The 26,632-nt window shown below is 45.4% G+C and overlaps 1 protein-coding gene across 6 annotated transcripts; it reads right to left on the reverse strand.

Annotated features, from left to right (window-relative positions):
• Positions 1–97: 97 nt before the first annotated feature.
• On the reverse strand, positions 98–25,329 carry PHYKPL (5-phosphohydroxy-L-lysine phospho-lyase). 6 transcript variants are annotated; one of them, XM_043912443.1, is made up of 14 exons: positions 25,097–25,329; positions 24,804–24,908; positions 24,184–24,302; positions 22,723–22,882; positions 19,982–20,056; positions 19,250–19,337; positions 19,056–19,172; positions 17,484–17,566; positions 17,007–17,232; positions 3,791–3,945; positions 3,297–3,386; positions 1,439–1,488; positions 766–844; positions 98–334 (listed from the first exon to the last, which is right to left on the reverse strand). In XM_043912443.1, exons 1-13 carry the CDS (start codon positions 25,237–25,239, stop codon positions 795–797), a joined length of 1,461 nt encoding a protein of 486 aa, XP_043768378.1. In that variant the 5' UTR covers positions 25,240–25,329; the 3' UTR covers positions 98–334; positions 766–794. The 6 variants fall into 6 exon arrangements, with proteins under 6 accessions (XP_043768378.1, XP_043768376.1, XP_043768375.1 ...); XM_043912441.1 differs by having other exon boundaries at positions 1,439–1,569; positions 24,184–24,299; positions 25,097–25,305; XM_043912440.1 differs by having other exon boundaries at positions 1,439–1,569; positions 25,097–25,302.
• Positions 25,330–26,632: the final 1,303 nt, after the last annotated feature.

Consider the following 26,632-nt stretch of genomic DNA (forward strand, 5'->3'; position numbering starts at 1 on the left):
AGTGTGGGGTACACTGAAGGGGGGGGCAGGTGCTCCAGAGCTCCAGTATCCTCCACGACCTCCTAAAGCATCCTGTCAGGCATAACCACACACTGTCTACATCTTCGATTAGTTTCCTTTAATGACTTGGCCCTGCTTAGGACTTGGGTAGCTTTAAAGAAAGTGGAGTGGCAGAAGTTTGAGGCAGTTGTTCAAAGAGGTGAAGACAGTACAGTGAGGGTTACCACCTTCAGTGGGGATGCTGGCCCAGGCCAGTTGGAGTCTGGAGCACCCTGGAACACCTGTCTTGACTTGCCATTGAAAATGGGATTCTCTCCCAGCAAAGTTGTGAAACCTAAAGACAAGAGGGGATACACAAAGGACCAGCTGGATCTGGGCAACAGTGTCCCTCCTGGTTGTCCTGTAACAGCCCCATCTGGCAGTGGTATTTGCTGGCTTGGCTGGAGCACCCCGAGTCTAGTGACTTGAGACCTAAGAGCTGGTTTTAAGATGCAGCACTTGTCTGGGGCCAGCTGGATAAAGCCTCGCAAAAATTCTGTATCTTAGAGAGGAACTGGCTGGGGAAGGAAAGAGCTATCAAATGCAAACTTAAGGACTCAAGATTTTCAGGGGTGAGGGATATGGAGCTCAAGGCACCCAGAGCCTCCCAGTGTTGCAATTAACCTGTGGGAAAGGTACACCACTTGGAACAAACTTAGGAGCTGCTGATGGATGATAAGGAAGCCAGTTCTGGGTCTTCTGGGAACAAGAAGCAAGGCCACTTACCTAGAGAAAGACACCTCAGCAGGGCTGCCTCAGGAGTGGAGCCTCAGGGTCTCACAACTTCTCACTTTCTCTTCCATGTCTGAAAAATAACACAGGACCACTCAAAATGGTCCACCTTCAAAAATACATTCCCTTCACCCAGCAGGTCCTGTTCCACCTCCAAATGTCTCTACTAGGGAGACCTGGCTGGGGCAGGCAGTACAGTAGTAAAGTAATCTGGTCAGGGATGGTGGGGTGGTTGTCCCTGGGCTGTAGGGGAGTCTACAGGGGAGACCTTTATTTTCCTAAATGATTAGCAATGTGGAAAGGGATTTCGCATTGAATCAGTCCTGAGCACATATCTCATTTTAGCCACTTAGCTGAAAAACAAAGCTGCTGCCACCTGTCTCAGGGAAGCTATGATGGTCTAAGAAGCTCTAAGATATAATGGAAACCTCTCACTGTGGTTCTGATGGGTCCAGCCCTGCTTTCCCTTGTCCTGCATGCCACACGGGGTGCCTGCCCGGGCACAGGCAGGGATAGGCCTCCACTTCAACTCCAGCTCCCCACTCCTTGCACTGCTCAGAAAACATCTGGTTCAGCTATTAGACCCCTGTCCCTGGGCATACTGGGAAGTTGTGACTCCAGGCTAGATTCTAGAGCATTATCAGCTGCCGCTTGGCTCCAGGCTCACCTGTCAGGATGGCATCTAGCTTTGCTACCACGTGTCGTGCGTTGTCCAAGCTGAAACACATCGGGGGCTTAAACTTTAGGACATTCCTCCCAGGCCCGTCGGTGCTCAACAAAATGTAGTTTTCCTTAAGCCTGTAAAGGTAGGACACAGCAGGACCTGCTGCCCACCGGCCAAGGGCACGTCATACAGGTCTTCCAGACTTCTCAGCCTGGTATTGGCAGCCATGCTGCTCTCAGAACCCACCATAAGCCAGTTCCCACCAAAATAACAGCACTGGCCAACACCCACCCAGATTCCTACCCAACTTTATGGCCCAGCATCAAAGACAAGCACAGCACCCCCATCTGAGGTGCCCTGTACCTGGCCCTGAGCCTGCTGCCACCCCCACCCAGAGCAGGAGGGGGCTTGCTTCATCATCCCTAGAGGCCCACTGTAAGCCAAACAGAATGGCCACGGGACTACAATGTGGATGTCAAGATCCCCTGCTTTTTCCATTTTGATATATGGTTTGTCATGCATGGTTTTACCTTTTTTTATAGGAAGGGTCCAGCATTCACAAATAGAAGAGTGCAGTGAATTCATGTAGCCGAGCTTCATTAACTCCTGCCAACCCCTTCTCTACCCTGCCCCCAGATTATCTTCTAACTCCAGACTGGACTATTCAGTTTTAATTTCCAGTTCTTTTTAGAAGATGGCTTTACTGTTCAGCATTATCACTGGTACCTAGTAATAACTTTTAATAGTCCACATTTATACTTTTAACCCAGGAAAGTATTTTGGCCTCTCAGAGAAGGGGTGTGATATGACTGGATTTACATTCTCTGACCCCTGCTCATTTTTTAAATTTATTACTTTTATGTAAGTCTTGTTAGGAGCAGTGTCCTCAGCCTGCCTCTGGCTCCCTTATCCCATCCCAGTCTTCCTGGCACTGACAACAGCCATGCTTGAAAGATGAGGTTCTGACTTCAAATCCAACTCTGGCTCCTACTAGCAGGGTGACTGCCAGTGAAACACTGGCACTGCTTTCACTCACTCAGCTGGAGAAACTACATTGGGCTGGGCTGGGCTGGGGTGGGATGCAGAGAGGGGTGGTTGTAAGATGGAGGCAGTTAGGCTTGGCTGAAGAGCTGGCTCTTTCCTTCCCAGAGATCATTCTGAATTCCTGAGTCCTGAGGCTCCCTGAGAGAATCGATGGGCAAGCTGGTGGATGTGCTCACCAGCAGAAAGAAGGCAGGGGCTGGGTGGCCATGCAGGAGGGGTCAGCCTCCAAAACCATGTGGAGAGATTTTTACATCCATACAGTTTGTATGAATTGAAAACAGAAGGATGCACATTTTACAACTTGAATAAGAATACACATCAAACAGTAGATGGATTTTCCAAGGTTGGGGGAAGTGGGTAGGAGTGAAGAATGGAAGAAAAAAGGGGATAACTAAACAAGGAAAGGGTCCTGGGGCTCAAGTGAACATGCAAACCAGGGCTGGGAGTGAGGGCTTCTGAGTCTTGAGATGCCGAGTCCTCTAGACACTCCCCACCCAGATGAGGAGCAGGAGTCTACCTGAAAACCTCTAGTAACAGGGAGTCTGGTTCTGCCACAGTCCCAGCTATGGCTCTGGAGAAGCTGCTTCTCTCAGGCAGCCTGGGGCTGTGAAACGCAGGGTTGTGGCTGCCTGGGTTTGAGAGCTCCAGCAGCTTGGCGTTGTCTTGTTTGAAGTGGCTGCTCAGGCTGGGAATGGCCTGCACTCTGTGGGCCCAGCATGTCTGGGGGCAAGGGTCAAAAAGGAGAGGCAAGGGGGGAGCTCTTTCCTAGTCAGAGCAGTAGACACTACAAAGGCAACTTGTTTCAAGGAAAAAATACCTGGACACCACGTAGTCAGCCTCTTCGGTTGCTGGCATTCTTGTGGCCTCATCTTTTATCAGATCCACACCAATGAAGAGCCCAACACCCCTGGAGCAGAAGGTGACATCTCAGGAGACAGGGCTTGAGGGACCAAGGTCCTTGCTTTCACCCTCTGCCTGGGTCTCAGCCAAGCCCCTGTCAGAAAGCTGACCAGGGCCCACACCTCTACCTCCCAGGGAGGCTGAGAGTTGCAGGAACCCTCGGAGGGTGGTGAAACAGTTCCAGGAGCTAACTGATAGGGAGGAACCCTCAGTGTGGACAGAGTAAAGTTTGATTCTGGCTTCACCACCCCACCTCCCGCCAGGTGCCATCTTGGGCAACAGCACCTACAGGTGCTTCAGTTCCTTCTCTGTGGAGATAAAAGTTGCCACCATCCCAGGTGGGGGTGACAAGGTGAATGAAGGAACCATACCAGGCCCCTGGCAGATAACGACTGCTGTTCTTAGCCTCACCTGACGTCCCCAAGAATGGGATGTTTGGCTTTCTGCTGTCCGAGGAGCTCCATCAGGAAGCTGCCCACACAGGCTGCGTGAGCCTGCAGTTGCTCCTTCTCCAAGACATCCAGGACGGCCAGCCCCACAGCACAGGACACTGGGCTGCCCCCAAACTGAGCCAGGGGACAAAGGGCAGTTCAGGTGCCCAGCAGAGTGGGCCATGCCCCAGGGAGCGTGAAGGGCAGCAAAACTGCCACACACATTCCAAAGACAGATGAGGACAGGTATGAACCCATAAGGACTCAAGTGTTCTGGGCAGTATATGGAGTTCTCTTGAGGCCCCCATGGATCGTCCTGCCTTTCTAGGACGATGGAGATGCATTAGCAGGGATCCAGTAAGAAAGCCAGGGATGCAGTAGGATCCCCAGGAAGATGCAAAAATCAGAACAGAGGGTGTTCTGGGCATTCCCAAAGAGCTGGTTTTTGTCAAAAGGTTTCCGGGTCCCATCTCGTGGACTGGACCCAGACCCACTTCATTTTACCTCTTTCAAGGAGAATGAAGAGCAACATGCCAGAGCCACACCCAGGAAAAGTCACTCTGTGTAATTTCAGCTCACAGCTTTACTGGCTGAGCTCAAGGCAGATTTTAGGGCGCAGGCCACAAGCCGGCTGCCTGTGAGCCGCATGGAGCCTGAGGGTTCATTCTGTTCAGCTTGTGTGACATAATTAAAGGTTTTGAATTAGGTACTAATGTCTTAAAAGAAGGGACTTCACATAAAAATATGTTATGTCTGACTTAAAACAAACCTAGCCTATCTGGCTAGGGGACCTCCTACAGACCTTTTTTTTTTTTAAAGTGTATCTTAAAACCTTTACTGAGGTATAGTATACATACCCAGATGGTGCTATTGGTAAAGGACCCACCTGCCAATGCAGGAGACATGAGAGCCCTGGGTTAGGGAGATCCCCTGGAGGAGGGCCTGGCAACGCACTCCAGTATTCTTGCCTGGAGAATTCCGTAACAGAAGGGCCTGGTGGGCTAGAGTCCACAGGGTCGCAAAGAGCTGGACATGGCTGAAGCAACTTAGCATGTACATACAATAAACTGCATATATTTTAAGTGTATATAGTTCAGTGTGACTTGACAAATCTATGCTTAGTTGCTCAGTTGTGTCTGACTCATATGACAAGTGTATATACTTGTAGAAACTCCACTACCATGAAGATACAAAACCTTTCCACCATTCCCCAAACTTCCTTGTGGTCCCTCCACTACTGGCCCAGGTAACCACTGACCTGCTTTCTCACCACAGTTTTGCCTTTTCTGGAATGTTATATGAATAGAATCACAAAATATGAACACTTTTGTGCTTAGCTTTTGCTCAATGTTTTTAAAAACTTATCCATAATGTGTGTATTGGTAGTTTGTTCATTTTATGGCTGTATAGTATTCCATTGTACAGACATACTACAATTTGTTTATCCAAATTCCTATTGATAGACTCGGCTTATTTTGATTTCTGTCTATTTATGAATAAAACTGTTATGAATTTATAATAAAGTCTTTTTGTTAACATATGGTTTCATTTCTCTTAGGTAAATACCTAGGAATGGCACTGCTAGACTGCTTGATAAATGTATATTTAACTTTATAAAAAATGTGAAACTGTTTTCCAAAGTGGTTGTTACCATATTACACTTGTACCATTAGTCTATGAAATCCCAGTAGCTCCACATCCTCAAAAACATTTGGAATTGTGGCATTTTTAATTGCAGCCATTCTAATGGGTATGTAGTGGTATCCTGTAGACCACCTTGGAAATTTGTATGCAGAATCTCATACCTGAGATCATAAACACCTTCCTAGGTGATTCTGCTATGAAGCAGCTTACTGATAATGTCACAACAAGTTATATGTGGAATAGACACAGGGGATGAATTGAGGTTACTAATTGTATATTATTACCAACTGTGAACTCATTACAAGGTGGTATGTTCCACTCATAGTGGTGGTGGTGTTTTTTTTTGATGTGGGCAATTTTAAAGTCTTTACTGAATTTGTTACGGTACTGCTTCTGTTTTATGTTTTGGTTTTCTCGCTTAGAAGAATGCGGGATATCTTAGCTCCCTGACCAGAGAGCATTGTAAGGTGAAGTCTTAAGCACTAGACCCACAGCATCTTTGGTTTAGAATTGTGGCCTGGTCAACATGCTGAACTAGCATAACAGATGGGTCTTTTCCACAAGATCACCACAGAGGAACAACAGAAGGAAAATGAAAAAAGCCCTGGGCTTTTTCCTAAATGCCCATAGTCCTGGGCATTTAAAAAGCCATGCAGATGTGCAGGGATATGTTCATACCCCATGCTACGTGTATGTTCAGGCTTTTTTCTAAATGCCCATAGTCCTGGGCATTTAGAAAGCCATGCAGATGTGTAGGGATACGTTCATACCCCATACTACGTGTATGTTCAGGAAGCCTGGAAAATCTCTAAGCTCTCACCACCAGCTAACTTGAGGGTTTACAGAAGGAAATAAAAGGCTAAGGCAGAGTTGTCAACTGCTTGGCTGAGTGTTGAAGGCATGTACCAACACACACATAGGGCCCCTTGTCAAAGACTGACACAACTCTTGGTTTCAGGAATGTAAGGAGATGTCTGTCTAGTCATTGCTGCTGCTAAGTCACTTCAGTCGTGTCCGACTCTGTGCGACCCCATAGACAGCAGCCCACCAGGCTTCACCGTCCCTGGGATTCTCCAGGCAAGAACACTGGAGTGGGTTGCCATTTCCTTCTCCAATGCATGAAAGTGAAAAATGAAAGTGAAGTCGCTCAGTTGTGTCCGACTCTTAGCGACCCCATGGACTGCAGCCTACCAGGCTCCTCCATCCATGTGATTTTCCAGGCAAGAGTACTGGAGTGGGGTGCCATTGCCTTCTCCGTCTGTCTAGTCATTCGATGATCACAAATCTAACCAAGCAGAAACTATAGTGATGATGCACGACAACACAGACTTACAGAACTAATTCAGAAAAGGCAATATACAAACAACAACAAACCATGAGGAGGAAAAATGATTTCCTACATTATATTATTTTAAGTGTCTAATTTTCAATAGAAAATTGTGAATCATGAAAGCATGGCCCATATATGGGGCAGTGGTAGTGGTGGGGCAGGTAGAATCAATAGAAACTGTTCTAGAGGAAGCTCAATGATGGCCTCATTAGACAAAGACTTTTTTTCTTTTTTTAGACAAAGACTTTAAATCAGATGTTAAAAATATGCTTAAACACTAGAGGAAATCATGTCTAAAGAACTAAAAAGCTAAGCATGAATATAGTGTCCTGCCAAATTTAGAATATCAATAAAGAAACAATTTATAAAGAAACTCAATAGAAAAGCATAGTAGCTGAAATGAAAAATTCACTAAGAGGTCAACAGCAGATATGATCAGGCAGATGAAAGAATCAGTAAACTTGAAGATATGTCAGGTCTAAAAATCAGAAAAAAGAATGACAAGAAAATGAACAGAGCCTCAGAGACCCGTGGGACACAAACATTCTAACATATGCAAAGGAGAATCCCAGAAGGAAAGGAGAGGGAGAGAAAGGAGCGAAAAGATTATTTGAAGAAACAATGGTAAAAACTTACTAAATTTGACTTAAAAAAAAACCAAACCCCAACAACTATTTAAACATCCAAGGAACTCGATGAACTCCAAGTAGAATATTCCATACCTGGACACAACATAACCAAACTACTGAAAGACAAAAACAAAGAGGATGGGTGAAATGGGTTATAAAATACATAAATCATAGGGATGTAACGTACAGCATGGCGACTATAGTTAACAATACTGGGGACTTTCCTGGCAGTCTAGTGGTTAAGACTGCACTTTCACTGCAGTTCCCCTGGTTGGGGAACTAAGATCACACATGCCCGGGGTGTGGCCAAAACAAGCAAACAGGCAGACAAATAAGTAATATACTGTACTGTATACTTGAAAGCTGCTAAGAGAACAGACCTTAAGAGTTCTCATTACAAGGAAAAAACACTAACTTTTTGGTGAGGGATGTTAAGTAGACTTACTGTGGTTATCATCTTGCAACATACACAAATGTTGAATCATAATATGGTACACCTGAAACTAATATGATGTATGTCAATTATACCTCAAAAAAAAAAAGAATATTGAAATTATCAAGAGAGAAGCAACTCATCTCGTACAAGAGATCCTCAACAAGATTAATAGCTGATTCCTCACCGTTGTTTTTTAGTCACAAAGTCATGTCTGACTCAAAATTTTGTGATTCCGTGGACTGTAGCCCGCCAGGTTCCTCTGTCCATGGGCTTTCTCAGGCAAGAATACTGGAGTGGGTTGCCATTTCCTTCTCCAGGGGATCTTCTCAACCCAGGGATCAAACTTGCGTCTCCTGCATTGGCAAGCAGATTCTTTACTACCGAGCTACCAGGGAAGCCCTTTGGAAACCCTAAAGGCCAGAAGACAGTGGGATGACCTATTCAAAGTGATGAAAGAAAAATATTCAGTCCAGAATTCTATATAAAGTAAAAGTATCCATCAAATATAAAGGAGATGGGAACTCCCTGGCGGTCCCATGGTTAGGAGTTCTCACGTGGTTAGAAGTTCTGTGTTCTCACTGCCAAGGGCCTGAGTTCAATCCCTGTAGGGAAACTAACAGCCTACATCCCGCAAGCCTCATGGTGTGGGAAAAAAATTTCAAAACAGATAAAGGAGAAACTAAGATAATTCTAGATAAGCAAAAAACTGAAAAAGTTTGTCAGCAGCAGATCTACTTTACATGAAATACTAACAGTATTTCTTCAGTGTAAGGACATCAGACAGTAACTCAAATCCACAAGTAGGTTTAAAGTGAGAGTAAATGTATGCCATGCAAACAGAAACCAAGAGAGTTGGGGTGGTTATAGTAATATCAGACATAAAAGACTTGCAAGATTAAAACTGCTATTAGCAACATAGAAAAACATTTTATAATGATAAAAGAGCCCCCAAATACATAAAACAAAAACTGAACTGAAAGGAGAAATACAGAACTCAACAAAAATAGCTGGAGTTCAATCTCTCATTTTCAATAATAAACTAGACAGAAGATCAACCAGGAAATAAGCCTGAACAACACTATAAGCCAATTAGATCTAACAGATATATATAGACCACTCCACTTCAAAAAAGCAGCATAAATACTCTTCTCAAGTGCACATGGAACATTCTCCATGATAGACTATATATATTAGGCCATAAAACAAGTGTTAATATATTTTAAAAGTCTGAAATCCTAGAATGCATCTTTTCTCACCACAGCAGAATGAAACTAGAAACAAAGAACACTGAAAAACTAAAAAATATGTAGAAATTAACTTAAGCAATGGGTCAAAGAAGTCATAGGAAGATTAGGAAATATTTAGAGATAAAGGAAAAAAGCACAACATACCTAAACTCATGGGATGCAATAAAAGTACTGCTTACAGAAAACTTGGTATCTGTAAATACTTTTCTTAAAAAAACTCAAATGAACACTTCCACTTTAAGAAAGTACAAAAGAGAAGAGCAAACTAAACCCAAAGCAAAAAGAAAGGAAATCATAAAGACTATATAGTGGAAATAAACAGAAATACAGAAAAACAACAGAAAAAAAAATCAACAAAACCAAAAACTGATTCCTTGAGAAAATCAACAAAATTGACAGACATCAGTTAGACTGACCAAGATAAAAATGAGTCAAATTATGAAGATCAGGAATGAACGAGGACATATCACTGCCAATCTTATACAAGTAAAAAGGAGTATAGGGAATAATATGAACATATGTCAACAAGCTAGATAACTTCAATGAAATAGACAAATTCCCAGAAAGATAAAAAGTATTAACACTGCTTTGAGAAGAAATAGAAAATCTGAAAAGACATGAAGCAAGTAAAAGCAACTAATTAGTAATTTAAAAAATCCCACAAAGCAAAGCCTAGAACCAGATGGTTTCACTGGTGAATTCTACCAAAATGTTTAAAGAATTACCACCAATCTTTCAGAAAGTCTTCCAGAAGAGAGACGAGGCATGACCACTTCTTGCCTCATTTTTTGAAACCAGTATTACTCTGATACCAAAACCAGACAAAGACATCCCAAGAAAACTATAGATCAATATCTCTTAAGAACTTGATGTAAAATCCTCCAAAAGTATAATAACAAACTGAATCTGGCAACATATAAAAAGGATTATACATCATGATCATGTGGGCTTAATCTCAGAAATGTAAATATTAACCATATTAATAGGATGAAGGACAAAAAAAATCACATGTATCATTACAATAAATGAAGAAAGAGAATTTGACAAAACAACAGTTTTTCCAGATTTCCCTGGTGGTCCAGGGGTTAAGAATTTGCCCTCCAAAGCAGGGAGCATGGGTTTGCTTCCTGGTTGGGGAACTAAGATCTCACATGCTGTGGGGCAACTAAGCATGTGTGCTACAACTACTAAGCCTGTATGCTCTGGAGCCTGCACTCTACAACTATAGAGAAGCCTGTGCCCTAGAAAAACCTGTGGATCACAACTAAGATCCAATATAGCCAAAAAAAAAACAACAAAAAACCCAGCCTTTCATTATAAAAGCTCTCAACAAATTAGGGAAAAAAGGAAAAAAAAAAGGAACTTCTTCAACCTGATAAAAGGCTTCTATGAAAAACTCACAGCTGATATTATACCTGATGGTGAAAGACTGAATGTATTTCCCTAAGATTAGGAACAAGACAAGATGTCTACCCTTGCTATTTCTAGTCAACATTATACTGGAGATTCTAGGGCAATTAGGGAAGAAAAAGAAATTAAAGGCATTCAGAATGGAAAGGTACAAGTAAACTATTTCTATTCACAGATGACATGACTCTGTACATAGAAAATTCTAAAGAATCTGTAAAAAACTATTAGAGCTAATAAATGCATTCAGTAAGTTTGCATGATATAAGACTGATATCCAAAAATCATCTATATTTCTATATACCATAAATGAAGAATCTTAAAGTAAGATGAAGAAAACAATTCCATTTATAAAGCCATGAAAAATAATAGGAGTAAATTTAATGAAAGTAGTTCAAGGCTTTTACAGGGAGTTCCCTGCAATCCAATGGTTAAGACTCCATGCTTCCACTACAGGAGGTGCGAGTTTGATATCAGGTCAGGGAACTAAGATCCTGCATGCTGTGTAGTGCGGCCAAAAATTTTTTTTCATCATTTTATGAAGAAAATTATGAACATAACTGAAAAAAAATCAAAGACCTACATAAATGGACAGATATGTTTATAGATTAGAAGACTTAATACTGCTAAGATGGCAATACTCTCCAAATTGGTCTACAGCTTCAATGCAATCGCTTATCAAACTTCAAGCTGCTTTTTTTAGTGGAAATTGACAGGCTGATTCTGAAAATGCACAATGAAATGCAAGGGACCCAGAATAGACAAAACAATCTTCAAAAAGAACAAAGACTGGAGGACTAACAGTTCTTGATTTTAAAACATACTATAAAGTATAGTAGTCTAGACTGTGTGCAACTGGCAAGAGGGTAGATATACAGATCAACAGAACAGAACTGAAAGTTCCTAAAGAAACCATTAAATCCATATATTTATGATTGATTGACTCCTGACAAGGGTGCTAAGACCACTTAATGGGGTAAAATATAACAGAGAATAGTCTTTTCAGTAAAAAGGTACTGGGACAACTGGATGCAAAGTCAAGTAACTCCAGCTCATACCATCTGAAAATTAGTTCAAAGTGGATCCAAGACCTAAATATAAGAACTAAAACTAGAAAATTCTTAGAGGAAAATATAGGTGTAAATCCTCTTGATCTTTGATTAGGTAATGGTTTGTTAGCTATGACTCCAAAGTACAAGCAATCAGAAAAAATAAACTGGACTTCATCAAAATTAAAAACTTTTGTGGTTCAAAAGAAGACAACTCAAAGGGAGAAATATTTTATGTTTGATAAGAATCCAGTATTTAGGATACATAAAGAACTCTTAAACTCAGCCAAAAAAAAAGAGATAAGTAATCCAATTGAAAAATGTGCAAAGGATATATTTTTTCAAATATATATGTCACATATATTGGAATCTCCTTCATGAATCACATCCTTGTCATGGCAAAGGGGCTTGTGTAACTCAATAAAGCTATGGCCCCACACCTTGTAAGGCCACCCAAGAGAGACAGGTCATAGTGAACAGTTCTGACAAAACGTGGTCCACTGGAGGAGGAAATGGCAACCCACTCCAGTATTCTTGTCATGAGAACCTCATGAACAGCATGAAAAGGCAAAAAGATATGACACTGGAAGATGAGGCCCCCAGGCTGGAAGGTGTCCAATATGCTACTGGGAAGAGCAGAGGGCTCTTTACTAATTACAAATTTACTAATTACTAATAGTTCCAGAAGGAATGAAGCAGCTGCGCCAAAGTGGAAATGACACTCAGTCATGGATGTTTCTGGTGGTGAAAGTAAAGTCTGATGCTATAAAGAATGATTGCACAGGAACCTGGAATGTTAGGTCCATGAATCAAGGTAAATTGGACATGGTCAAGAAGGAGATGGGAAGAATGAATGCTGACATCTTAGGAATCAGTGAGCTAAAATGGATGAGAATGGGCAAATTTAATTCAGATGACCATTATATCTACTACTATGGGCAAGAATCCCTTAGAAGAAATGGAGTAGCCCTCATAGTCAACCAAAGAGTCTGAAATGTAGCACTTGAGTGTAAATTCAAAAACAAGAGAATGATCCTGGTTTGTTTCCAAGGCAAATCATTCAACATCACAGTAATCCAAGTCTGTGCCCAACCACTGATGCCAAAGAAGTTGACCAGTTGACCTACAACACCTTCTAGCACTAACACCAAAAAAAGATGTCCTTTTCATCATAAGAGATTGGAATGCTAAAGTAGGAAGTCAAGAGATACCTGGAATAACAGGCAAGTTTGGCCTTGGAGTACAAAATGAAGCTGGGCAAAGGCTAACAGAGTTTTGTCAAAAGAACATGCTGGTCATAGGAAACACCCTTTTCGAACAATCCAAGAGATGACTCAGTCTCTGAAATCAGACTGATTATGTTCTTTGCAGCCAAAGATGGAGAAGCTCTATACAGGCAGCAAAAACAAGACCTGAAGCTAACTGTAGCTCAGATCATCAACTCCTTATTGCAAAATTCAGGTTTAAGTTGGAGGATGTAGGGAAAACCACTAGGCCATTCAGGTATGACCTAAAAAAAAAAAATTCCGTATGATTATACAGTGGAGGTAATGAATAAATTCAAGGGATTAGATCTGGTAGACAAACTGCCTGAAGAACTATGGATGGAGGTTTGTAACACTGAACAGGAGGCAGTGACCAAAACCATTCCAAGAAAAATAAATGCAAGAAGGCAAAGTGGTTGTCTGAGGAGGTTTTACACATAGCTGAGGAAAGAAGAGAAGTGAAAGGCAAGGGAAAAAGGGAAAGAAACACCCAACTGAATGCAGAGTTGAAGAGAATAGCAAGGAGAGATAAGAAGGCCTTCTTAGGAAAAAAAATAGAAGGCCTTCTTAAATGAACAATGCAAAGAAACAGAGGAAAACAATAGAATGGGAAAGACTAGGGATCACTTCAAGAAACCTGGAGACATCAAGGGAACATTCACGCAAGGACAGGCATTATAAAGGACAGAAACAGTAAGGATCTAACAGAAGCAGACAAGATTAAGAAGAGGTGGCAAGAATTTACTATTTTGTACAGTAATAGGTACAAAATACAAAATAGGTCTTAATGGCCCAGATAATCATGATGGTGTGGTCACTCACCTAGAGCTGGACATTTTGGAGTGTGAAGTCAAGTGGGCCTTAGGAAGTATTACTATGAGAAAAACTGGTGGAGGTGACAGAACTCCAGCTGGGCTATTTCAAATCCTAAAAGACAAAGTTGTTCAAGTGCTGCATTCAATATGTCAGCAAATTTGAGAAACTCAGCAGTGGCCACAGGACTGGAAAAGGTCACTTTTCATTCTAATCCCAAAGAAAGGCAATACAAAAGAACGTTCAAATTACTAAACAACTGTGCTCATTTCACATGCTAGCAAACTTATGCTCAGAATCTTTTAGGCTAGGCTTCAGCAGTATGTGGAAAGCTTTACAGCCTGAGCTACCAGGGAAGTTTCAAGGCTAGGCTTCAGCAGTATGTGAACCGAGAACCTCCAGATATACAAGCTAGGTTTCAAAGAGGCAGAAGAACCAGAGATCAAACTGCCTGTATTTGTTGGATCATAGAGAAAGCAAGGGAATTCCAGAAAAACATCTACTTCTGCTTCATTGTCTATTCTAAAGGCTTTGACTGTGTAGCCCACAACAAACTGTGGAAAATTCTTAAAAGAAATGGGAATATCAGAGCACCTGACTTGTCTCCTGAGAAACCTGTATACAGGTCAAGAAGCAACAATTAAAGCCACACATGGAACAACAGACTGGTTCAAAAGTGGGAAAGGAGTACGTCAAGGCTGTATATTGTCACCTTGTTTATTTAACTTATATGCAGAGTACATCAGAGAAATGCTGGGTTGGATGAATCACAAGATGGAATCAAGATTGCCAGGGGAAATATCAACAACCTCAGATATGAAGATGATACCACTCTAATTGGAGAAAGTGAAGAGGAACTAAACAACCTCTTGATGAGGGTGAAAAAGAAGAGTGAAAAAGCTGGCTTGAAACTCAACATTTAAAAAACTAAGATCATGACATGTGGTCCCATCACTTCATGGCAAATAGAAGGGAAAAAGTGGAAGCAGCGACAGATTTATTTTCTTGGGCTCCAAAATCACTGCAGACTGTGACCACAGCCATGAAATAAAAGATACTTGCTCCTTGGAAGGAAAGCTATGACAAACCTAGACAGCATATTAAAAACCAGAGACATCACTTGGCTGACAAAGATCTGTATAGTCAAAGCTACGGTTTTTCTAGCAGTCATGTATGGATGTGAGAGTTGGGACCATAAAGAAGGCTGAGTGCTGAGGAACTGATGCTTCTGAATTGTGGTGCTGAAGAAGACTCTTGAGAGTCCTCTGGACTGCAAGGAGATCAAACCAGTCAATCCTAAAGGAAATCAACCCTGAATACTCACTGGAAGGACTGATGCTGAAACTTAAGCTCCAATACTTTAGACTCTTCATGTGAAGAGTCTACTTATTGGGAAAGACCTGATGCTGGGAAAGACAGTAGGCCAAAGGAAAAGTGAGTGGCAGAGAATAAGATGGTTAGGTAGCATCATCAACTCAATGGAAATGAATCTGAGCAAACTCTAGGAGAGAGTAGAGGACAGAAGAGCCTGGCATGCTGCAGTCCATGGGGTCGCAAAGAGTTGGACACAACTTAGCAACTGAACAAGACAACATCATATTGGAATATATATGTCATATACATTGGAATATGTGTGTGTGTGTGTGTGTGTGTGTATGGTCAATAAGCACATAAGATTCTCAACACCACTGGCCATCAGGCAAATGCAAATCACACTCACTTCACACTCACTAGTATGGCTATGATAAAAGATAGAAAATAAATGCTGGAGAGTATACAGAAAAATTGGAACCCTCATACATTGCATGTAAAGTGGTATAGCCGCTTGGAAAAAGTCTTTCATTCCTTGCAAAGTTAAACTTAGAGTTGCCATGTTACCCAGCAATTTCATTCATAGGTATATGCTCAAAAGAATTGAAAGCGTATGTCCATGCCAAAACATTCACACTGAATGGTCAACTGAAGTATTATTCATAATAACCAAGGAAGGAAAATAGCTAAAATGTTAACTGAAGAACAGATAAACGAAACAAGATATGCTCATACAATGAAACATTATTCACTCATAAAAAGGAATGAAGAACTGACTCATGCTATGACAATGGATGAACCTTGAAAATATTGTGCTATGTGACAGAAGTCAGACAGAAAAAGGCACATATTGTGTGATTCCACTTATGTGAAATGTCAAGAACAGGCAAATCTACGGAGACAGAAAGTAAGCTAGTGATTGCTAGGACTTGCAGAAAGAAAGCAACAGGAAGTGACTGCTAATGGGTATGGGGATGCTTTGGGGGGTGATTGAAAATGTATAATAACGAAAACTAAGACAGTGGTCATGCCTGTACAATGGACTTCCCTGGTAGCTCAGCTGGTAAAGAATCTGTCTGCAATGCAGGAGACCCTAGTTTGATTCCTGGGTCGGGAAGATCCCCTGGAGAAGGGAATGGCTACCCAATCCAGTATTCTTGCCTGGAGAATTCCATGGACAGAAGAGCCTGGCAGGCTACAGTCCAAGGGGTTGCAAAGAGTCAGACATCAGTGACTAACACTTTCACTACTTTCATACAAGTACTGAATCACTATGTTGTACATCTGAAACAAATGTCAATTATAACTCAATCAAGAAAAAGATTCAAAACCCACTGAACATACAAAAACAAAAATATACATATACTGGGAATTCCCTGGCAGTCCAGTGGTTAGGGCTCTGTGCTCTCACTGCTAAGGGCACAGGTTCAATCCTTGGCAGAGGAACTAAGATCCCTCAAGCCAAGTGGCATGACACCCCCTAAAAATATACACACCCACACACACACTTAATAGGTTCATAATATCTGAAGTAAACATTAATAGTATTATGAGAAAAAGTTGATCATTTTTCATCATAGTGTGATATTTAAACAGTCCTTAATTATTAATAGATTAAGTAGAAAAAAAAATCCAGCAAGAATATAGATGATTCAAAGAACATAATTAACAAGTGTGACTCAAAAGACATTCAGAGAGTCTGACAAACAACACTTAGAGAACCCACAATTTCCTAAGGACATGTAGAACAATCAAATACCAGATCACCTCACAATATTTTACAGAAAAAGTATCAAAAGAAAAAGCGGCAACAAGTCAGAAGTTAATAAAAAGATTTGAAAAAACTAGAATTGAATGATAATGCAGTGGTTCTCACACTTTTGGTCTTAGAACCTTCTATACGCCCCCAAATTTGTGAGGAAGCTGAAAAGGTTTTGTTTATATGGGTTATATCTATTAATATTGATGAAAAAATAATTATATTTACAAAAAAATTAGTGAGCAGCAGTGAGTTTGTGTGCACAGAAGCTACCATGGTGCTTCCTGGTCTGGAGGTTTTACTCACCGTGTTGAAGTACTCGACGCCGGTGGCTTCAAATGCCCTGGCCACAGCTTGTGTTGTGGCCACACAGGCTACAGGGTGGCCATTGCCTATGGACTTGCCCATGGTGACAATGTCGGGGACGAAGTCTTCCCCCTGCAGCTGGAAGGCCCAGAAGTGCTTGCCTACTCGGCCAAAGCCCACTTGAATCTCGTCTGCAACAAAGACCCCTCCGGCCCTGCGGATGTGCCTGTGGCAGAGGACACATGGCTGATGGGAGACTGTGGTGAGAGGGAGCAAACCAGGAGCTGAGATGTCCTGGGACTCTGAATCCTGGTGTTGCCAAAAATAAGGTGGAGTCCCGAGGCAGTTATCTGGCCTTTTGGGAGCCACTATTTCTTCAGGGACTTTGACAACTCTGGCAATAGGCCAGGCTGAGGTTGGAATTTGGAAGCAAGGCTGGGAGACCCCACCCTCAGGCAGCCTCTCCCACCTACTCACCCTGCCACTTCTGGGAAGTAGCCAGCAGGGGGAATGATCTGCCCTCCCACACTGGGCAGGGATTCAGCAAAGAATGCTGCAATCTGTGGAGGAGAAGGGAATGGCACTGTGGTGGGGCTGAGTGGCAAGCTGGTGCATCCTGCTGATGCTGGCTCAGTGCTGGCTCCAAACATGAGTTACTATTATCACCATGCCCCCACTTTGGGGTCCACATCGTATTTGAGTATCTGCAATGTAGATTTTTCAGGCCTCAAATCAATTCTTACCACCTGGAGGTAAGACCCCTGTACTTAGTGTGTTCCAGGTGAAATTTACTGACTTCTCCCCCATAAACCTGTTCCTTCCCTCCCCCCATATGGTGAATCCCATTCCTCCTAATTAAGACAGAAATCTGGGCCCATCCTTGATCCAGCCTCCTCCTTCACCCATCAGATGGCACAGCCTCTGACTCTTATCCCTGTAACATCTTTGTACCCTCCTTTCCGCTCCTGGGCAGATCTGCTAGTTTCTACCTTGCCCTCCTGCAGCTGCTTTCTAACTGGACATCTCTTCCAGTCCATCCTTCACTGGCCACCAGGGTAAAGCCTCAACCCAGACACTGAGCTCCTCAATGTCCTATTTAAAACCCATCACCGACCCTTTTGCTTATGACAACGACTTCCAAACTCTGCTCTGCCTTGGAGCCGTTTCAGAGACTACTGCTGGGATAAAGAAAGGACCAGTGGGGTGGGAAACTGGCCACCCACCCATGCTAACCTTCAGAGCAATCTCTTTTTTGATTTAACAGAAGGAGGTGCAGAGCATCTGAAATGCATAAGCCAAGCTTCCCAGCTCTGATTCTGCCAACCTTTTTGGCCTGTCTTTTCTGTATAATCTGTGTTCAGTTGCCACTCTTTCAGCAAGTCTTCTAGAGAGCCTTCACACCAGTTGCTAGCTGCCTCCCTTCTACTGTTGCTGTGGCTGCTGCTCTTCCAGGGTAAGACAATCTCTTGTCTCCCCACTGCTCAGGCCAACAGGGCCTTTGCAGGGCACCATGTCAGACTGACACCCTTGAATAGTGTCTGGTCCCATCCCCTGGTCCCATTACCTTCTCTCTTAAAACTCTGTAAAGGTACCTCATAGCCTCTAGCCCTCAGCTAGAAGGGCACCTGCAGTCCTCTGACCTATGGTCCCACCTGCCTCTCTAGGTTTATCTTCTGCCTGCACAGCCTGACCCTGCACTCACATGGTTTCTGCACAGGCCACTGGTCTGTTGAAGATGTCTTTCCTTGTGTACCTCCTACCCTGCCTGAGTGGCTAATGCCTACTTACCTTCTGTTACTAAAATTAGTCAGTACCCGCTTCTCCCCTGACAGGCCCACCTTCACACCCACACCAGTCCAGCCTGGACCCCTGGACCCCAGTAATGTCTAGGATATATCTCTACCTAAACTCTCAGTTGAACAATTAACCCCCCTCCTAGATTCCCAAAGGGCAGGCCCTGGTTCCAATTTCTCTCAGGGTTCCTAAGATCCAGTCCAGGGCAAGCAACATTTGGGGCTTGCTGGACCAGACCTGCATGGATGTGGTTACCTTCCTGCCCTTCTCCTGTGCGCTGCTGACCACACGTTTCACCTCACTGGCGTAGGCCACAGCTGGATTGGGGTGGTCTTCCCGGTAGGGGCCCCGGTAGGTATCTGGAAGAGGTGCCTGTGGGGAGTGACAGCGCCACGTCATCCAGGCTGGAGCGCAAGCACCGACCTGTCGCCCACTTGAGCAGTGCATACCACGTGGACCCACTCCTTCTGGCCATCCAGGTCCCGGAACTTGTAGGGGCTGATGTCGATCAGGGAGCTCAGATGACCGTGATAAGCACTGGGGAGGAGAAAGGAGAGAGGACTTAGGCTCGTACTTCCTGGCCTGGCCTTGACAACTGTCCATCCATCTCAGGAAACAGTCAGGCAAGACCAAGCTTTCTGACACAGCCCCCAAGTCCTGGGGCCAGGAATGAACACAGGTCTTGGAGTCAGCAAGCCTTCCTGCAAGGCCACTATTTAGCTATGTAACAGTAGCTAACTGTTAAAATCTTTGGGTTCAGTTCTCTCCTCTGTAAAGTTGGGGCAAGGTGCTCTTTTTTTTATTTTTTATTTTTTTTGGGGCGAGGTGCTCTTTCTCTTTTGTGGTTGTGATTTTAAATGTGATAATGCTCTAACCCTGGGCCTGGGTCCTGCACATAGCAGATAATCAATACATTGGGAGTTACAGTTTTAATACCTAAAATGTGGGACCAGCTCTCATCACCTTATAAAGCATTCTCTGCTCCCCAGAAGCTGCCATTATGGAAGAGATGCCGGGGGGAAAAGACACTGGGTATCCGCATGGGGACTGTCTTTGTGGCCAGGTCCTCATGATCCTCTCCAGGCCCAGGCCTCTCATCTTTCCTGCCCAAGGCACCTAAAGTCAGAGCCTCACTGATTCCCAAAAAGTGGCAGGCCCACGCTCCTGGAAATGGCACTTACTGATCTAATACCACCACATCCCAGTGTCCCGTGTACTGGCGTGCCAGCCTCAGGGCCAGGTCATTGGCTTCTGACCTATGACAGAAAAGGCGGGTACTTCTTGAACAGCTGTCCAGGGCTTTCCCTCCTGGATAACTGCTTCCTACAGAGAAACCTGGAGGGGAAAGGAGGAACCCTTCTAGCAGCAAGAAGATTCTTAGGACACCATTCATTAGTCATTCACTTATTCATTCAATAAATATATATCAATGCCTTCAATGTGCTAGGAGCTGGGGGCAAAAATATTAAGTAAGACAGGCAGGCCCTGGCCCTCTTGGAACTTACGTTCTAGTATGTGTCACAAAAGCCCAAAAACGAAGACAGAATGATCACTTGGTAAGTGCTACAATGGACTCAGGGTGTCAAGAACTAGAAGGGGCTCTACCTTTGATAAGGGGTGTTAGGGGCTTGAATCATGTCCCCCAAAATTCATGTGTTGAAGCCCTAACTCCTAATATCTCAGAAAGTGATTGTATTTGGAGACAGGGCCTTTCAAGAGGCGATTAACTTAATATGAGGCCATCTGTGTGGCCCTAAACCAATATGACTGGTGTCTTTGTAAGAAGACATTTGGACATACAGAGAGACATCAAAGATTGTGCATGATTGGAAAAAGGCCATGTGAAGACAGTGAGAAGGTTGCCAGCTGAAATCAAGGTGAGAGGCCTCAAAGAAACCAAACCTGCCAGCACCTTGATCTTGGATTATGACTTCCAGAACTATGAGACAATACATTTGTTTAAGCCACCTTGTACGCAGTGTTTTTACTATGGCAGCCAGAGCTGACTAAGGCCATACCTGTAGAGTCTTGAGGGTAAAGTTCCTATGCAGAGTGAGCAGCACACAAAGACCTTGTGAAGGAAAAGAGCTCAGGAAACCACAAGACGACAAAGAAGGCCAGGAGAAACCTGAGTGAGGAAGTGGGGAAGACAGGTAGGGCTGCAGAAGGGGCCTGGATTTTCTTCTCAGTGCCAGAGGAAGCCACTGTAAAGTTTTAATCAGAGAAGGGACATGATTCAGCGCCCATATGAGGAGGAAGCCTCTCTGTGTATCTAATGGAGTAGAAAGCAATTAAGGTGCAAGTGAGGAGAACTAGAAGGACACAAAGATGAGAGCAGGTGGTGGCCATGTAGATGGAGAGAGACGGATGGAGTTAGGAGACAACATGGAGACAGATGTGATAGGCTTAATGCAGGACTGGAAGGAGGGCGCGTTTCTAACTTGAGCAGAGGTGCACATGCCACTGTCATTTGCCAGGAGAGAGAGGGTGGTGGTGGTGGTGAGGGACAGCCGGTCTTCTTGGGAAGGTCTGGGGAGGCTGCCTGAGAATGTCAGGAAGAGCCAATGCCACGGTCCCATGACAGGTGTTAGTGAAATCGATTAACTCTTGTTTCTTTTGGACAGGTGATGTTAGACACGGTGGGTGGTTAGAACCTTGAGGCAGAAACACATGGGGACATCTGGGTCTAAGATACAAATGTGGGAGTCAGCAGCATGTGGACAATATATAATACACGGGAATGGATGAGGTCAGGAAGGGAGAGGGGCTCAGAGAAGACCAGTCCTGAGGAATGGAAGGGGAGGAATCGGCAAAGGAGACAGAGAAGTGGCCAGAAGTTGGCAGAAAACCAGAAGCGTGAAATGTTCTGGAAGCAAGACCAGAAAGCATTTCCAGAGAGTGGTAACTATCAATATTACTGAGACATAGGAAGACAAGGGCAGCAAAGAGACCAGGTCTCCCCACTCCTATGCCTCATTATTCTCTGTACTCTTCTCTCCAGGGCACACTGGGTAGGTTCTGTGTACATGCCTTCACCTGCCATTTCGGCTGCCACCGCTACTCCCAGCGTAGCATCTTCTGTCACTCAGTCACTAAACTGGTGCCTAATGGTGTCCATTCTTGCTCTCCTCCAGCCCTGATGACATCACTTACCTGATTAAAGCCCTCTGATGGCTTCCCAATGCTCTTAGGATAAACAAGTACCTTACTTGACTAAAGAAACCCTGAGTGATGGGCCCTGCCTCCCTCCCCAGTGTCTCCTCCCACCCTCTGCCCTCCCTCAATGGCTGCCTTTCAGTTCAACTGTGCTGGGGTGCAAATACTTGTCCTGCCACAGGACCTTTGCACAGGCTGTTATGTGTGGTAACCAACCTTGACAAGAATACTGCAAAAGGAGCTGGCAGCAACCTTTCTTCCTCATCATCCATCTAGCCCCCAGTCAACGCTTAGCCTAACATCACTTCTTCAGGGAGGTCTTCCCCAACCCTCTCAGAGGAGGCCAGGCCCCCCAACTGCTTCTATGCCTCACTATTCTCTGTATTTTTCCTCTAGACCAAGACTCCTCTTTGGCATTTTGTATTTCTTTGAAGAACCTTGGATGTTTCTGTTTCTTATGGAGCTTATGGAGCCAATTTTGGCTGTAGCTCCCAGCACCATGCCCCTATATTCTTAGAGCAGACAAAGGAACATATTACCTTGGTAAGCCCCAACAACAATCCTAGAAGGGAGGTAATGACACCCCTTACAAAGAGAACAGGAAACTGGATCTGACAGAGAAGCAGCAGGGCCTGCAGCTGGGAGTGCCCAACACACTGAGGGCTGCCTCTCCCCCAACTCAGTCAGTTACACTATGCTTTGCCCATGTGAGCAAATCGCTGCCTCATCCTTTTGCTGGGGGCTGGCCATACCATAGTGCACTTACCCAGAATTCAGGAAATAAAACACACAGAGCTTCTCTGGCAGGGTCTTTGACAGCCTCTGTGCGTAATCCACAATGTTGTCGTGCAGGTATCGGCTGTTGGTGTTGAGCAACTGGTTCTGTTCGTGTGCTGCTTGGACCACGAGAGGGTGGCAGTGCCCAACTGCAAGAGGGCCACCTCTATCATACGGCTGGCTCTGCTCAGCCAATCCCTCCAGGCCACCCCCAGCCCCAATCTGTAAACCCAACTAGAGGAGATGCAGTTATGGAGGGAGAGGTACAGAGGAAAGAGGGGAGTCTGAAGACAGAGGTGCCAGTCTGGAAAGGAAGCCCTAGAAAGGAGTCCCTGAGATTCTGGCAGAAGGCAAAGTTCTCTGGCAGAAACCTGATCTAGAAAACTCATGTTCTTAAGGAAGCTTCTTGAGGTCTTCTTCTTGACAAAGATGGGGGTGGGGTGGGATTTCGGGGATGAAGATGGCATCGGGGTGTCTGCTTGACTTTACCAGTTAGGGAGGCTGGAGGTAATGATTGCCAACAGCCAAGGCTTATAACCAGAGAATGAAGATTACTGGTGGCTCACCAAGTGTCAGGCACACTCAAAGCAAGTTACATGAATTAACTCAATCCCTCCAAATGTCTGGAAGTGTGTATCTAGGATCATCATGTCCATTCTGCAAATGAGCAAACCGAACAGAGACTGAAGCTTGCCCAAGACCACAAAGGGAGTAAGTGGAGGACAGGGATATGAACGCAGGAAGCCCGAAACCAAAGCCCCTGCTTTCAGCTCTACTAACTTCCAATTTCCCTACTGCGTCACTGGACTCCCTTTCCTTCCATCAGCTCTGGTGGCCTCATCTAGTCAACTGGATTCCTACTTAAGTTTCCTCGTCCAGGACCTGAAATGGTTACCAGGGCTAAAGCCTTGCTGTGACTGCCAGGGCCTGGCCAGGGTCCTGTTGGGTTGCTGATCATGGCTAGGCTGATTGCTGTTCTCTGAGCTCACCATCAGATCCAAGTGGAACTGAACTGCTAGACTTAGGTCTTTGACTCCTGCTGGTTTAGTACAGCTTTAGTGGTGTTAAGTCACTCAGTCATGTCTTACTCTTTGTGACCCCATGGACTGTGGCCCACCAGGCTCCTCCATCCATGGGATTTCCCAGGCAAGGATACTGGAGTAGGTTGCTATTTCCTCTTTCAGGGGGTCCTCCCAACCCAGGGATTGAACCCGGGTCTCCTGCACTGCAAACAGACATTTTACCATCTGAGCCACCAGGGAAGCATTTTAGCACAGCTAGTGTTTGGATGTTTCCACAGTTTCCATAGAAAGACTGGGCCTCCTCTGCACATGGATGCTGGCTAAGTTGAACCTGAGTTCCCTGCACCTCTCTGCAACCTGAAGATTACCCCTGAACTAGGTTCTGTCTTGGCATCCTCTCCTGCCCCATCTTGAAGTATGATACTGACCGTGAGCCACATTGTTGATGCAATCGATGTATTCTGCCCCCTGTTCATCATACATGTACTGCCCTTGGCCCCGGACAATCTTAATAGGATCCTCAGGAAAAAAGAGTCTGCAGGAACTGCTGTAGGGACAGGCAACAAATGGACAGCCATGTCTGAAGATGTGAAGGAAGAAATCCACCCATCACAGGCCTCCCCCAACATCTTCCCAGTTTCTGGAAAGGACAAAAGCTTGAAGGGCAAGGTGCTGTGTCCCTGCCTCCAGTTCCCCCACTCCACAGGGGGCTGGAAAGGTGAAGGATGGGTTAAGAAGTTGCTAAAACTTAAATTGTTTAAGTCATTTGAAGACTATGTGGCTTCATACATATCTGAATGAATGTGCCCAGAGTCCCTTGGGTCCTGGCAAAAGGGGGCTGCTCCAGACCCACGGGCTCCCTAGAGCAGTGTCTCTTTGCTGGGAGTGTGAAGAGGGCTGACTCTCGGCCCTAGTGGTCCTTGCTTGCAGGCCCAAGCTCTAGCCCAAGGCTGCCTCACACTCCACGTCCCACCAAGAGCCCCTCAGACACAGGTCAAGGGTAGACTTTCTCTAAGGCTGCCTGTGAGCCGACTGCCCCCACCCCCACCTTTCGTCTGGACTTTCAGTCCCTTCCTGGGTCACTGTCTGGCCGGCCCCAGGTCCGGAGAGCGGGCCACCACTGGGCGAGGTCTTCCCAGGCGCCCGGCTGCAGCTGCGGGGGTGGATAAGACGCTGCGGGGGAGGCGCAGGAAGCGACCGCCTGCCACAGGCTGAACGCCGCAGGGTCTCAGGGGCCGTAGGCTCGGGAGCCGGACGAGGCCGGGCGGAGGGGAGCCCTGCAGGCTCCGCGCCGGACGTGCGTACATCGTACGCGCCGCCCCCACGTCGCTGTCTCTGTACCTGAGCAGCCGCCGCCTCAGGGCCAGAGTCGCGGCCTTCCCACGCTGATCCGCCGCCATAGCGCTCGCGAGCAGTCGCTGGGGGACTCGGGGCGGAGCGTCCGGGCTCCGCCCAAAGCCACGCCCAGCAGAGGCCCCGCCCATTGTAAAGCGCGACTCAGGGCTTCGGTTTGCCCCACGGACCCGCCCCCAGGCGGTCTATTAGGCGTTTGTTCCTTAATTAATTAGGCTAGAGTCTGGTGGGCTCCTCACCCCAGCGAAGTTCCATAGACAGTGCCGAGCGGAAGCCGGGTTTGTGCTCGCCTTGCCTAGTGCTGCCCCAGCTTTGGTTTCCGGACAAATCACCAAATCACTGACCTCGCCCTCCCGACCGCTGTGGTTTCCTTCCTCGGGAAGTGTACCTTGGTGATCCCGCCGCTGCGCCTGCACCCGAGGGGGCTCTGCGCTTCGAGAGGCCTCACCTGGGGCCTCAGGCTCAGTCCTTGAGTTGCCTTCCCTCCCCGAGCATAAAATGGGATGCGCCGTAAGCTTGCCCTGGGAACGTGTGACAGGCACCCGGCCTGGTTCGGGTCTCAAGGCAGGCGAAGTCCAGGAGCAGCGGAAAGGGCGCCGCTGAACAGCCCTGTGAAGGAGCAGCGGAAAGGGCGCCACTGAACAGCCCTGTGAAGGAGCAGCAGAAAGGGCAGAAGGAGAGCACAGGGCCACTTGCTGGGGCTGGCCGAGGAGGTCCTGGGTGTGACCTCTGGGGCTCCTGCTGGAATCCAGGCAGGGTGAACCCGAGCTATAGAACCACTGTGAGAATCTTACAGTGTTTAGGTGGAAGGAGAGGTAGGAGGCCTCTTGAGCCTTATGCACGGCCAGGAGACGCAGGCTCAGACAGGGAAACGGCTGTTCTTAAACACTTAGCAAGAGTGAAGCGGAGGCTGGACTCCCAACTCCAGGGAGTGAGAGGAGAACGCCCCTAAGATACTGGAAAGCAGGATACAGAGAGATATCCCCTCCGGGAACTTTCTGCCCTGGTGAAGCCTAGAACCAGGGCAGGAGGCTGCAGCCTGAGCTGGGTGGCCTGAGCAGGCTGGAGAAAGGGGAGGCTCCTGCTGTCCTTCTTGTCACCTCTTCACAAGTCTCAGCCTTCTGCTTCACCCCCTCATTGCTGATTTCTTCATTTCTTCTCCAAGACTTAAAGCTTTTTTTTTTTTTTGGCTGAACTGTGCAGCTTGTGGGATCTTATTTCCCCAACCAGAGCTTGAACTTGGGTCCCAGCAGTGAAGTGCTGAGTCCTAACCAGTGGACTGCCAAGGAATTCCTACTTAAAGCATTTATTAAAGAATATTTGGAGTTTCATTATTGTGGTAACATATACACAACAAAATTTACCATTTTAACATTTAAAAAATATTTTATTTTTGGCTATGTTGGGTCTTAGTTGCAGCACACAGGCTCTCTAGTTGAGGCGTGAGGGCTTAGTTGCCCTGTGGCATGCAGGATCTTAGTTCCCCCACCAGGGATCGAACCCGCATCTCTTGTGGTGGAAGGT

Source organism: Cervus elaphus, chromosome 9 (assembly GCF_910594005.1).
Source record: "Cervus elaphus chromosome 9, mCerEla1.1, whole genome shotgun sequence".
Classification (NCBI taxonomy): domain Eukaryota; kingdom Metazoa; phylum Chordata; class Mammalia; order Artiodactyla; family Cervidae; genus Cervus; species Cervus elaphus.